The sequence below is a fragment of the Anomalospiza imberbis genome, chromosome 1, assembly GCF_031753505.1.
Source record: "Anomalospiza imberbis isolate Cuckoo-Finch-1a 21T00152 chromosome 1, ASM3175350v1, whole genome shotgun sequence".
NCBI classification, from domain to species: Eukaryota; Metazoa; Chordata; class Aves; order Passeriformes; family Viduidae; genus Anomalospiza; species Anomalospiza imberbis.
In genome coordinates, this window is record NC_089681.1 from 39404265 (window position 1) to 39419206 (window position 14942).

The window sequence follows — 14942 nt, forward strand, 5'->3', positions numbered from 1 at the left end:
AAACAGCTTTCTTCTATCTCTTTTTCTAAGTTTGATTACATATGACAAAGAAAGGTTGATAAAAAAAAGAATAAACCAATCCTTTAGCTAATTCAGTTCATCTGGAGCTCCTCCTACAAGCTTAAGCAGGCATTTTCATGGAGATCTGTATTACGGTGTTCTTTGTGGTTATACTATACATGAAGCATGAATGCTTGTAAACAGAAATACTGGTAGTGTACTTTAGGGTAAGAGAAAGAGAGAAGGTAAAGGGTGGAAAAATGTAGAAAAAAATAATTAAACTGTAAAGAAGAAAGGGAAACCTGTTTTTGATCTCATTACGAGGCCCTATCATGTCTTCCTCTGTGGCCTCACAAACATGACCTTTCTCTGTCAGTGTTATGTCACAACTCCAGCAGGAAAGGCAGTAAATGTCCCCATCCAGCCTTGCCTAAGCATCAGTGCAAAAACCAATCAGGGAGACAAGAACTGACACCTCACAGCTGGAAAGGGCAGTGGACTCAAATCTCCTAAAACCTGAGCAAATATTCTAATCACAAGGGACATTTCTCCAGTACTATAAAACAAGGCTGAGTCTGCAATATTTGTTGGGCATATAAGCTTGTCATTTCTCATAAAGCAGATTTAAACAGTGCTTGCCAACTGGATCCACTAAGGGATTTTGGTGCCACTGCAGCCTAGCATCTGGTTTGCAATGAGCTCAAATGAGGAGGAACTCGGGCTGTGTGTGCTGGGGAGGTTCTGGACACAGCTAAAAGGCAGGAATACAAGCCTTTAGCCAGCTTTCAAGTTGAACTTTATAATCCTTTATGTTTAAGTTCCTCAAGTAACTTCATACAGTATCACAGAAAAACAATGTTTGGGGTGGGAAGGGACCTCTGGAGACCATCCAGTCCAAGTCCTCTGCTAAATCAAGTTCACAAAGCAAGTTGCACAGGATCACATTCAGGCATGTTTTGAATATCTACAGAGAAGGAGACTCCACAAACTTTTTGGGCACCTTGCTCCACTGCTCTGTCACCCTCACAGTAAAAAAACTTTCTTCACAAGGCCGTTAGGCCAAATTTTCTAGGTCATCTTTTCAAGTCTATATGCCTGAAGAACATCTAAATTCTGCTTTCAGAGCAAATTCCTATTATAGATCTGTCTCACAGAAATATTTCCATATAAAGTGAGACTATAAAGGTTAGGGTTGAAGAATAATAAGAAAAGACACAACTGCATCCATACCCTTCCTTTAGATAAAAGCCCACACATATTTATAATGACAAAGCTTATCATTCCACACAAGCCACTATTAAAATGTGAAAATATCAGCATAGTGGCTTTCATTGCTTTCTATGCATGTATAGATCTCTCTACAGATAGCTGATGTCTGGTGCTTGATATTTAAAGGTACTTTCCTTGGTCCTGCAGGAAGTAATCTACTGATCCTATGTACTATCCATGGGAAAGCACCACTCAAAGAAGTTGGCAAGATCCTGGAATAGATCAGATGTTTACATGAAAACAACCCATTAAAGCAAGTAATGTTGAAAACTGTGGCAATGCTAACCTTCATTTTTAAGGGCAGAAACCAATCTGATATATAACTGCTGACAGAGATAAGGAAAACTGTCCATTCAACTGCAGGTTAATTCAATTTTTATTCACCATAAAACATCTGCATCTTTCTCTGGCACCATCCTTGGTACATTAGTCTTGTCTAAGTCACACCTTCCAACTTTAGAGGAACAAAAAGTAGATACTCTCCCTGTCATATCATTGCCTGCTAAAATTCCTTTGAAAACACCCCACAAAACAGTCTTGCTCCATGTGCTCCAACTCGTGACATCAAATCATTTGTGATTGATAACATTAACCACCCCCACTGATTATCCCTGCCAATCAAAAAGATTTATATGGCTCACCACACAAGCCTTTTACCATGAACATACTGAGCAACACAGGCTTGTTGTCAAAGGAAAGGTAATGAAAATAATAACATAATATAGCAATTATTTTATCTTGGGGGGAAAAGTACATTATAACCCATTTCAGCCATTCAGGCAGGGAAACAGAATGAGAAGGAGAGTGATAAGAAACCACTTCAGCAACCAGAGCCCACGGGGAGATGATAATTCATGTCATGGTTGTCAGAAAATTCAGGTAAAATCTCTTGGAAAAATATATACCCAAGACCTATTATTTTTTAATTCTGAAATTTATGAAAAGATGTTTTAGAGTACTCTTTTTCCTGTCAGCTTATGCCAGACTGGTATCTCACATTTTTATTTATCATTGTTCAGATGACTACTCACTGCAGTAAGAGTTTATCTAGCATTTTCTCTGTGTATCTAACATTTTAGTGTGAATTTTCCCAGACATACAACTCTTCTGTTTGCCTGCCTGTTTCTACAGTTTCTCAAGCAGTCGCTTAGGAAATTATTCAAATAACTCCTCTTCAGCCAGTGGCTGAAAGGAAACAAACTGGAGTTAGGTACATAGTTAGGAGTATTAACTGATATTCCCCTGCCTTTTCAGAATCTTCTTCCTTTTCTACATGCTCCCTCATGTAGCCTCCTTTCATTTTAAAAATCAGGTAAATCAAAGCAGGTTTTTTTATAGCCTGTTTGCCCCTTCCACACCTATATCCACTTGACACAATGCATACAACTGACAGCTGTGCTAAAATTGACAAAAAAGGCACCACTTTGTAAATATACTTTAGCAAAAAAAAATTTATTCTTGAAGTGCAAGTAAAAGAGCCATTGATGTCTGTGCCTGACAAATTCCTCCCAAACAACCTGTTTACTGAAAATGTAAGTCACTGTTATGATTTATCTGCTGTACATTAAAAGCTATATTAAAAAAGCTACATTAAAAGCTAATTGGAACAGAGAGACAGAAGAACAAGGTAACACCAAGTGACAGAGGAATTGATTTAATTTTAGTTTTATTAGAGCTTTTGTATTTTTGAGGCCAAGTCAGTTCTTAAGGACAAATATTAATGACTAAGCCAGCTTAGAAAGAGAATACTCTTCTGAACAATTAAACTGCGATGTAAATAACCTGAAGAATGAAGGAGGATAACTGAGGCTACAGATTATGCTGTGGTGTTACACTTTTTTGCTTTCCTACAAGAGATGTGGACATACAAACTGACCTTTCAGAAATAAATACTTTCTCTGATGTAAGTAACAGAAATTTTAACAATAAAAAACAAAACCAAAACCAAAAAAACACACCCTCATCTGGTTGCAAGAACCTTCTGCAAGGTTATAACATTTAGAAACAAATTATGATGTGATGCATTTCTTTGAATTCATGGTATGTACATTCAGTCATTTGTTCACAGCACCCGAGGACTCTAAAATAATATCTATATTTGGTGACATGAAATCCTCTGAAACACAAACCCCGCTAATCTTACCAATTTTCCACTCTTGGAAAAAGGTAAATATAAATTCTTCCCATATATAAGTTTCTAGAAAGCATTCTGTGTATAAAATATTAGTTTTCCTACCAAGCCAATTGTGTGATCAGAAATCAGTGCTTAAGCAGTCCTTTGAAAATTCGAAAACTTATGTAACTGACAAATATTCTCTACAGAGAGAATGCTTGTTAATTATTAAAGTACAGTATCCTTCTTCTAAAGTACATCAGCATCTTTTACACATAGCTAAGGCTATTAGAATAAACTGAATACCAAATCTGATTTGTATGCAGACTTTTAAGAGATTTTCAAGAACATAGTAAAGCTTCACTCCTGTGTTTCAAAAAAAATATGAAAGGCACAGACTTCATCTGCATACCACTGTCTTCAGAAAAGAGAAGAAAAAATAAAGAAAAAAAAAGGGAACAAAAAGAGTAAAAAATTTTGAATATTTATTCTGATGAATATATTACCAAGAGTTTAAATGTGGTCAGGCCACTTACAGGCTGGGCTGCCCCTTCTAATCCTGCTGAGAGGGAAAAAACCCACAACTTTATTTCCTGTTTCTGACAGCCCATAACCTTTCCTGAGACCAAAAGACATAGCAAGCAAAATAGTTAGTCAGTAGGATTTTAACTCAAGCATTGCAGTATCTCAATAAAAGAAATATGGCATTGCTGAGTGGCAGCATTTCGCTACACTAAGAGACAGATGGGGAGGATATGCAATAATCTTGTCTAGGAAATGGTTATGATTCATAAATTTGGACTCCATGTGACAAATTATCTGACAGATTTCAAAACAGTGAGAAAAACTGGTGTCAGATTGAGATACTATCACATCTTAGTGTGAAGTCCAGTGGCAGCTGGAATTATTGACCACATAACCACATAACTACACCAAACTCCTATATTGCTACTGAACACAAGCGTCAAATACTACTATGTAGATCAAAAGTGTGAAAAGAAATGAACCTGTTTAAGTTTGGAGTTGAGCTAAGACTGATGATGCTTTTCTTAATTTGAACTACCTCGCTCACCTTTCCAGTTTAGGGTGTCAGTCATACTTAATGGTGAGCACCTGAAGAAGTCTTCAGGATTTGTCACATGCAGGGTAGACACCCTTTTTCTTTTTCTTTTTTTTTTTTTTTTTTTTTTTTTTTTTTTTTTTTTTTTTTTTTTTTACTTCTAAGTGTCAAGTTATTGCAGAAGTGAAGCTTATGAGCATAAGCAATGACATTTCTTTAGCAGATGATCCAGACCTGTGAAAAATGTTTCCACAGGGCACCAGAGAAATTTCAACTCACCCTGGTCTCAGAATCCAACATCACCTTTACAACCTTGCTCCAATTCCTTTTTTTTTTCTGAACAAGAACCAGGAAGGATGAGGAAAATAATAGTTTCTTTGTACTACACATAAACAGATATAGCAAATCCATAGCATCTTTTATCAGGAAACGGGATCCACTTAGGAACAGACACCTGTCTTGGACAATGCCACCAGGAAGGATAAGTAAGTAACTTGGTGTGTCCTCCTCCTTCTCTAGGTGGTTTCTCATAGATCTAGAAAGTCTGAGTAAACCCCCTTACTCTGTTGTGAGGGATATACTTAATTAGCTCAGTATTGCTTCAGCTATCCAGAAATCATTTTAAAGGGTAATTTCCAGTCCTTTTCTTTCCAATGATTCACCCTTTCTCTGGCCTTGTTAGCTACAGAAATTTGACAGTTCCCTTTCAGGCACTTTGACTGCAGCCTTTCAGACAAAATGACAGACACTGTGGGAACTCCCAAGCACTCCGAGCACCAAGGCAGCCTGCTCACACCACCCTGCTGCAAGGCACAGGAGATGTCTCAGGGAGTACTTCTTGCTATCCAGACACCACAAGATGGGCATCAGTAAATCCTCCAGTCTCCTCCTGTTGTTCACCCAACTTCCCACCCCACACTCTTCCCAGGGCTAACTCACAGGATCCCTTTACCCAGCTTCAGAAGCATGGCTATCTGAATCCTGCCAGACCAAAGGAACCTCAGCCAGAATTTTTTTTAAGGAAATGACCCAGCTCCACAGATGCCAGATGAATGCGCTGATCTCTTACATCCGGTCACCAAGTCCTGCTATCCACAGCAAAATCTGAAAGTCATGGCAAAGCCTGTGAAGTTTAGTGAATCAAAGGGATGCTCAAGGGCACTGGTTACACACTCTCAGGCCAGGCTCAAAGGGCAATAGTTATCTGAATCCTACTGGCTTGTATACCTCTACAGAGGTCCTTACAGACTCTAAAAGCATCCACTTTCTTTTTTGCCTTTCAATGGGATAGAAACACCCTGTGTATTGCATCCTCCTTGTGCAATCCAGCCTGTGTATTGCATACCCCCCAGAGTCTACTAATAATAAGAAAGGTCTCTCACAGCACCTGTCTGGGAGAAGAGGACTCCACAGTGTGGTTTCCATGGCCAAATATTGGTAAAAAGCAGAATACACCAGAAGCATGGATAAGGAAACATCTTTCTCAAGGCAGAATGTCATCAGTGATCATATTTTACCATGAAATTAGCTGCCAACAAATGTCTAGTTCCTGCACTCTGCTGTGGCAAGCAGATCCTCAGAGATTTCACTGGAATTTTAAAAGGTGGACACGGCTATCAGGAAGTCCATGAACAGCCAAACCACAGAGGGAAAAAATCATTCTTCAAAAAGGAGCCATTTGATGTTCCAAAGTTTTTGGGGAGAAACTTACACCAATTTCAAAAGAAAAAAATTATAATTTTATTCAGAACTAATTGGCAGCTTAGGTGCTCCTGCAGCTCCCCTTTTTCACACTCAAGGAATAAAAACTGTTTTAGTAATTTTAGATTGCCTACTTCTAGAATTGTTCCATATCACATTAAAGACCTCATTCATTTCCCATTAGCACATTTTAGTTAAAATTAACACATAATAATTTTCAATGATTTGGCTTTCAGTATGTTTGTAAACAAAAAATTAATCTCAGAGGAAATGCTTTGAAATTGTTAAAAGTCATTCTGACAGAATTAATCACTAAAACCACATTTTTACAATTTTTTTATTTAATTCAAGGATATTAAGAGCACTGAGACTGTCAGTTGTACCGCTCTTTCCTCAGGATGGCTTCCTTAAATAAGCAGTTGACACCATTGCCCCCAAAACCTTTGGCAATGGGACATATAAAGGAAAATTGAAGACCTCAGGATTCAATTCATTTTAAGAGGACACAAAAAACAACAAACACCACATGAAAACAAAATGGTCACCAGTTTCAGTAGCTTGAGAATCAGGCACAAGCAAACTTTCTCCTCATTTCGTGATAAAGGACAGACATATTACTGTCATTTTTACTTGTGGGAGATTCAGTGCAACAAGTAACAGAAAATTTAAATGTAGTTACGGGACAGCTTTAAACAGGGGCAAAAGAAAAAAAGAAGGAAGAATCTGAAAGCTAAGAAGAAACATAATGAGAGGCACCAAACAAAGGGTGACAGGTTTTGTCACCTGCTGGGATGGTGACCCCAGCACATGTGCATTTGTGGTGCTCACACCGTCAGCTTAGCACGGTCTGTTCATCTGTGTCAAAGAAGGAGTTAAGTCTCCAAACACAGGCAACTGGAAAACACTTCAGATCATCTTTCAGCCTAAATAGCTTGAGCTATTTTCTCAAGGCAGTGCCAGCGTTACACAGTGGAGTAAAAGTTCTGGACTATTAAGTGTCCGATTAGAGATACTGTTTCCAGAAAATTTCTACAGATCATGTTAGTTCTGACATCATGCTTATGTACAGAGTTTCTCAGGGTTTGATGTGACCTCTTCTCTTTGGGACTGATTATTAGCTGTAGCTGTCTCCAAAGGCTCTCCCTAATCAGGATTGTATGTAGGAATTAAAATGGAGCCACTTCAATCAGTTATGAAGTGCTGATATGAAACACTCCATACTGCTGACCATATAATTTCTAAGTTTGTGGAAAACTGCAAATAAATACTACAAAGTTACTGACAGATAGGCAATTTGATGGCTCTGTTTCACTGAAAAAAATTAAAAAGTGTAACAGGCTAAACCAAAAATAATGTCCTAACATGCCTCATCAGTTTAATATTCTGGTAGTCTTACACTGCTGCACATAAAACATGAAGAAAAGCTACATATGATCAAAAGAGACTCATCTAACTTTAAATATAGAGGACTAGGTGCTTTTGCAAGGAGGAAATCTTACGTTAAAAGACATTGTGCTTCATCAAAAAGCAAGCAGCCAGAGAGCTCTAAATCCCAGATGCCTCATCTGACAGAAGTGCTGTACAGTATTGGATCCCACCCTGCTCCACCCACAGCCCTCCCTGCTCTTTGTGTTCTCCAATACAGAGTCGTGACACCAGACCTTGTAAAACTCTCTTCTCTATCACTCAGCATGATCCACACTTTTTGACTTCTATATGTATGAATATCAACATGAATTTCTAAGTACAATTTAAGCCACTGTACTTACTTTTCTATCTCTGCAGGGTAGGGACTAAACATTACACAAAACCCATCACATTCAGAAAGTCCTAAACTTAACTTGTGCTAAACAAGGTAGATGGTAGAAGATAAAGGAGCATACAAGCATTCAAGATTTGAAACAAAGCATCACTTTTTGTTCAAAATTCTTTTTTCCTTTCTAGTCATGTCATTGTTAACACGAGCAAACTTTGAGTTAGTTTCACAAGTCTAGAAAATTGAATTTGTTACAATGAATCAAATACTCTGGAAAGCGAAAGGTACTTAGTTATGGCATTCCAAGATCTTTGGACAATTATCTAGCAGCACTTGGGCTCCTTGATGCTTAAGGGCCACAAGCAGAACTGAGCTGTACTGGATACTGTGCTGACAGAGCAAAAGACAGACTTTGCCCAAAAGGATGAGACAGATATTAAAAGCACCAGCATTAGAAGTTTACAGTAACAACAAATTAAACTCCCTAATGAAGTAGTTGTGAAAAGTCCCAAGTGTTTCCAAAACAAGGATGACATCATTTCTTCCCATCCATCAGACAAGAAACACAGAAGGTATTTTCCACTGTTGCTTTAGTACACTTGCCCTACTGCATGACCTTCTCCAACACAGCATCTATCTTCCAAAATTTTATGTGAAAGTTTTACCTCTTTATACACTATGCCTTCTGAACTCTGCACTTCTCAGGCAGCACTAAATGTATTTGCAGGGCATTCAGTCTCCATATGAATCTTTCCCAGAAATTTGCTAAAACTGAAGGAAAACTTTACTTTTGAAAACTATGATGTCATCTCCTTTTCCAGCAAGTGCCTTTCCCAACCCACTTCAGCACATCCTTTCCGTAATGCACAGTATGTCACTTGCAGATGGTTTTGAGAACTGCTACTCAAAAGTTTGATTTAGAAGACGTTCCTTTAATACATCACGTATTTAGAAAATGGATATGCATAGCAAGGAGATGACTGTTCGCAGCATTTGTACACATAAATCTCAAAACACGGCATCAGGGCATTACGGGAAAGTAACTTCACTGACAGCGAAGTTCCCTGCTGGCGGCAACGGTGTGCTGGCCGCTTGTGAGAAGAACAGGAGATGTGCATTACCGGGGTATGCTCACTTTTCCCCAACGGTTTCCTTATTTTACCGAGCCTCCGGCGTCGGTTTCCCAGGTTCTGGGCACCTGGCGCTGCGCGGGCTGGAGGCAGCCGGGCGCCTCCCGGGGCGGTCACCTGTGCAGCACAGGACGCTGCGGGACCCGGCGGGGCTCCCCTCGGCACCCCGCGCTCGGTCAGCGCTGCGGGAGCTTGGTCACCCCGACGGCCCGGCGGGCCGGGGCGCGCTGTCCCGACGAGGGACCCCGAGGTGGGGCCCGCGGCCGGGCGTGCTCCCCCGTGGCCAGAGGCTCAAGCCCCGGCCCCCGCACCGCCCTCGCCCGCTCCTCACCTCCAGACCTGCCCCAGCTGCAGGATGTGGACGAGCGACTGCAGGAGCCAGATGCAGAAGGCGCAGGACGCGGACCGGCCGCCGCCAGCGCGGGGACCGGCGGCGCCGCTGCCGGCGGCGTTGCTGCTGCTGTTGCTGCTGCTGTTGGTGGCGTTGCCCTTGCTGGCAGTGGACGCCTGTCTCTGCGGCGTGCTGGGGCGAGCGGCGTCGATGTCCGCGGCCGCGGAGCCGCTGCTCACCAGCAGTTTGCTCTCGGCGGCGGGGCAGTGCCCGGCGGCGGCGGCGGCGCTGTCCTCGGTGCTGAAGTCGTGCGCGAACCAGCGGAAGCTGAAGACCTGCACGGAGAGGGAGCCCAGCAGCACGAAGAATAGGGTGAGCCCGAACCACCAGCGCTGGCCCCGCAGGTAGTAGTCGACCGCCAGCCAGATGTCGGTGCCCACATCCGCGAAGTACACGGCCAGGGCGGCCAGGATCCAGAGGCAGTCCCACAGCGAGTAGCGCCGCTGCTCCCTGCCCAGCCGCAGACACAAGGAGGACGAGCCCCCGCCCGAGCCCCGGGAGCCCCCGCCACCGCCCCCTCCACCGTCTCCTCCTCTGCCGCCGCTGCAGCAGCAGCAACAGCACCGGGAGCCGCCGCCCGAGCCGTCCCCGCCGCCGCCGCCGCCGCTGCAGCACCCGCCCCCGGGCGCCTCATCGTCGTCGCTGCTGCCGCCCGGCCCGGCGCCCGCAGGCAGCCCCGGGGTCAGCGCCTGCACGGAGCCCGAGTGCTCGGAGTTCTGCAGCGGCGTGAACGCCACCTCGCCGCCCTTCTTCATCTTCCGCCGCCCGTCCGACTTCGCGGCCATGATGCCTCCCTCAGCCCCGCTGGAGAGCGAGCTGGAGCAGCGAGGGCTCCTTTATCCCGCGCCTCCTCCTGCTCCTCCTCCTCCGCCTCCTGACTCCTGCCTCCCGCCCTGCGCCGCCGCGGACCGGCCGCTCCCCGCGTCCCCTGTCCCCGCTCCGCGCCGGGCTGCGCGCCCGCGGGCGGCTCCTCCGCGGCGGCCGCGTCCGCAGCGCCGCCTGTCTGCGGGGAGCCGCGCTCAGCCCGCCCGCCCCGCTGCCGCCTCCGCGGGGGCCGGCGGTGCCGGGGCCGCCGCCGCCGCGCTCTGCTCGAGCCGGGAGCAGGCAGGGCTGCGCTGCCCGGAGCAGCGCATCCCGCACCCGCCTCCCCGCCCGCCTCCGCCCGCACCCGCCGCCGCCACCACCCAGCTGACTGACGCCGGGAAAGAGGATGACCTCATCCCTCTTCCCTCGCTGCCACCGCCCCCCGCCCGGCACCGGCACCGGCACTGGCGCAGGGGCGGGGAAGGGGGCGCTCGGCGGCCGGGAGGGGAGGGCGCGGCGCGGCGCTGCCCCGAGGGTGCGGAGCACGGCCCTGCGGCGGCGGGGGGAGGCGGTGTCTCTTCTGCCCGGCCCGGGAAGGTGTGCCCGGCGGCGGCGAGCGAGCGGGTCGGCGGGTAGAGGTGGGGTGTGGCCGGCTCGCCCCGGGGCCGGGGCTGCGGGAGCAGGGGTTCGCGGCGCTGCCGCCGGCTCCGCTGCCGATCTCCGGTGTCCTCCGAACAGTTTGGGTTGCGTCTGCCCCGCCGGCGCGGGGGTGAAGTGTCGGAACGCGGGTGGGTGTGGACGGGGCGGCCAGGAGGGCGGGGGTCCTCCCGGGCTTCTCCCTGCGAGCGGGCATTCCAGGGCTGGGGGGAGCCGCCGCTGCCGCCGCCCCAGCGCGGTGATGGGGGCAGCTACGGGCGGCGATGCCCCGCCGTGGCCCCCGACGCGCGCAGCGGGTCGAGCCCGCACCGCGGAGCCGCGCTGAGCGCCCGGCACGGCGAGTCCCGCGCGGGGCGGCGGCCGCCGTCCCGGCCGTCCCGTAGGAAGCGCTGCCGACGCTCCCCTAACTTTGTGAAACGCTGTTGCGAGATGCAGTTCTCGGGTTGTGCCGTGACTCACGCTGCCTCAGAGGCGTTCGGGGGAAGGTGAGGAGACACCGTTTTATTCCGCCACCTGAAGAAATTGTATTTTAGGCGTAAAATTCACCAGGCGAACTCACGACACCCTTCACCGCTCCCCGCCCCTTTCCTCGCAGCCCCGGCTGTTCACAGAGCGCGGTCTCTTCTCAGAGCTCACCCGAGTGTTTCGGCAGCTGTTGCTGCCTCCGCCAGCAGTTCCCAGCTCGGGGCTGGGGAGCAGCTGAGGTCGGGAGCAGCTGTCCCGGGAGGAGCCGGCGCCACTCTCCGCCGCGATACACAGCCTCCCAGGGTGGCTCGTGGCAGCCGTTGCCCTCGGAGCCCGGCGGGGGACACAAGTGAACGGTGGCTACCCGGTCACGGGGGGCCACCAGCAACTGGCCTCCGAGAGTCACACGGGAATCACAGGGCTCGGGCTGCTGGCGGGGTAGGGGCGCATTGACCGCCTACCCTTGGCCCTTTCGCCCTCTGTCCTCCTGCATCTTCAACCATACGGGATGAGCAACTAACTGACCTCTACACCTTTTAAATTTTTTTTTAAGCCTCTGCAATATTTTATGAGCATGCCCTCTCCCTTCTTAAAATAGAGCAGTGAGTTTGTTCAGCCACGTTTCTGGAATATCTTAATAGGAATGGCAGTGAGACTGATAGGGTAGTGTTATGTTAAGCTCTGTGACTAAATATAGTCCCTTTAACTTCATTAATTAAACAGAAGAAGTCATATGGACAGCTGAGAAATCTGCCTTCTAACTCTTAAATGTACATGGTAAGTATAAAATTGCCTTTAGGAAATTAGCTTTTACTGATATATACCCCAGATTTCAAGAAAAGACTGCAGCTTGCATTACAGTATTCAGAGTGCTGAACACACACAAATCAAACTTTGGAAGGTGAAAAGCACGCATGAAACTAATTTGACTAGTTATTTTGCATGTTATCACATGAGTCTTTTAATTACATTTTCACATAATGGTTCTTAAAAAATACACATTTGCTATGCAGTCTCTGTTACAATGGTATAACTGCACTTTATTTCTATTCCTTTTGGAACCCTGTATTGTATTCTCAATACAATCTACATGATCTCTCTTGCCTGAGACTTGAAATACAAATACAAATACTTGCTTCTTTCTCAAGATATCTTTCAATAATTCAGTCAGCACCTATATATAATACAATATATTCAATTAAGGTCCCTTTCAACCCAAACCATTCTATGATTCATTCTATGGTTCCAGGATTACCTTGTGAGCAGAGAAGTTCTTAATGATAAAGCTAATTTAGCTGCGAGTTTTTGGTTTATAACCAACAAGTTTTCAGTGTTACTCTATTTCATAGCATGGTTTGGGTTTGAAGGGACTTTAAAGATCATTCAGTTCCAATCCCCTGCTGTGGCCAGGGACACCTTCCACTTGACTAGGTTGTTCAAAGCCTAGTCAAAGCCAGTCATCCAAACTGTCCTTGAATACTACCAGTGATAGGGCCTCCCCAGCTTTTCTGGGGAACAATCTGTTCTGGTGCCTCACCACTGTCACAGTAATTGTTTTTTTCCCCTAATATCTAATCCAAACCTGCCCTCTGTCAGTTTGAAGCCATTACCATTTGTCCTGTCACTACATGCCCTTGTAAAAAGTCCCTCTCCAGCTTTCTTGTAGTCCCGTTCAGGTAGTGGAAGGTGCTATAAGATTTCCCCAGAGCCTTCTTGTAGTTATGTCTTCAATAAAATGGTTTAGTGTACACTGTAGCTTACTTGGAGTCTGTTTGACATATACAGGTCTAAAAGATGCCAAAAACTTTTAATGGAGGTTATAGTGTGATACATGAGTGACAGTAGGGGAACAACTGTGCTCCTAGAGCTGAAATCCTGACCTAAATTGCTTGGGCTGCAGCTGGGGTAAAGATTAACTCAAAGGTGTCAGATTTGAGAAGAAGAGAATAAAACTGAGATCTAGGTCCAACATACTAAAAGGGGAAAAGGTGGCTTTGAGCAATGCAAGAGATATTTAGGAACATAAATGGTGTCAGTCTCAGTGTACATCATCTTCAGAAGTCATGGGATCCTGCTTAAGGCTACGCCACTGCTTGCCATTGGAAAAGGTAACTGCTGGGGCCATGTGTTCCTACATCCTCCCCCCCCCTACTCTATATGTGGGACAAATTTTCTGGTATATTTGCCCTGAACCACTTCACTAAAGGATAGAATTTGATAGAACTAGGAGCTGACCCATCTTCCAGGAAGACTTCAGTTCACCACAGTGGGTTCAGACCTGAAATGTGTCTGAAAGGTAAATCTGAAAGCTGTACAGTTTGCAAGACAATTTTTTGTGGGTGAGGGGACAGTTTTACACTTTCTTTCCTATATATTTATATCTCTCCTCTCCTCTCCTCTCCTCTCCTCTCCTCTCCTCTCCTCTCCTCTCCTCTCCTCTCCTCTCCTCTCCTCTCCTCTCCTCTCCTCTCCTCTCCTCTCCTCTCCTCTCCTCTCCTCTCCTCTCCTCTCCTCTCCTCTCCCTTTTTTGCTTCTTTTTGTTGGTTGGCTAGGTTTGCTCTGTTTGGATTCAGCTACTGTTGCATTTGTGAGGGAAATAATATTCTTTCACACTGATTTTCATATTAACAATAGCTGTCTGTTACAAGAAAGGCAGTGCAATAGATGAACATTTAAACTTAAATTAAATGCTGTTTGATACTTGATAAGAGGAATGTCTTCTGGTTTATTTTCTCTCTTTAAAGATAACAAATGAAAAGGATCCCAAATAATAATAATGATAATAACAACAGAACCAAATTTCCTCTCTGTTAGACTGGCATAACTTCTGTGGAGCTGTATCAAGGCCAGAAGTGTTTGTATACACACTGTGTACAAACCAGCATGCATTCAGCAAGCCAATGCTGTTACTAAATCTCAGAAATTATTAATTACAAAATATAATTGAAGGACAAAAATGAGATCGCAGACATGAATACATATTTCATAAAACAAGTACAGACAACCAAATACATTCATTTCTCGTGTAAAGCTAGTTTTTCTCTGAAGGAGATTTTATTAATGACTTCCTTTTTCCTCTCCTTTCTTTAAAGACATTTTATGGGTATCACTGCTTTTGCTTTTTTCTGAGTTACAACTGTTTCCCTTTTTTGACCCTTAGAATCTTGGTCTACTTTAGGAATACTTTTTGTGTGTGTACATGTCCTTCTGTCAATTCATTGTAGACCATTATCAACTCAAACCTAAATGTCCAGGAAACAAGCTTCCAATCCTCTTATCTTTACTCTAAAGTATTTTTTAGTTCTTCACATCCTAATAATGATGTTTTTGCATCTCTTCTTTAGCTGTGTTGTACAGACTGCCTTTTCAAAATACACACCAACTTTTGCTTGTATACCTCTCATTTTGCCATTAGAATATCATTATACTCTACAGGTCTAATCAATTTTTGCATGCATCCTTTAAAATTATTCCAAAATCTATTTTATTTGTTGGGCAGTACTTTTGGCAATTGCAGTTTAGTGCCTTAGTTTCTGCACTTTCTTCTAGTTCAGACCAACTGAAGAATTAGAGTAAGCTCATTGTACCTGGATTTG

General features: G+C 45.0%; 1 protein-coding gene across 1 annotated transcript in view; it reads right to left on the reverse strand.

The window, feature by feature from the left end:
• XKR4 (XK related 4) overlaps nucleotides 1–10348 on the reverse strand; it is a 212882-nt gene extending 202534 nt beyond the window's left edge. The window contains exon 1 of the mRNA XM_068188680.1: nucleotides 9361–10348. Coding sequence (XP_068044781.1) covers nucleotides 9361–10205 — 845 coding nt within the window. The 5' untranslated portion in view covers nucleotides 10206–10348. The remainder of the gene's footprint in view (nucleotides 1–9360) is intronic.
• Nucleotides 10349–14942: the final 4594 nt, after the last annotated feature.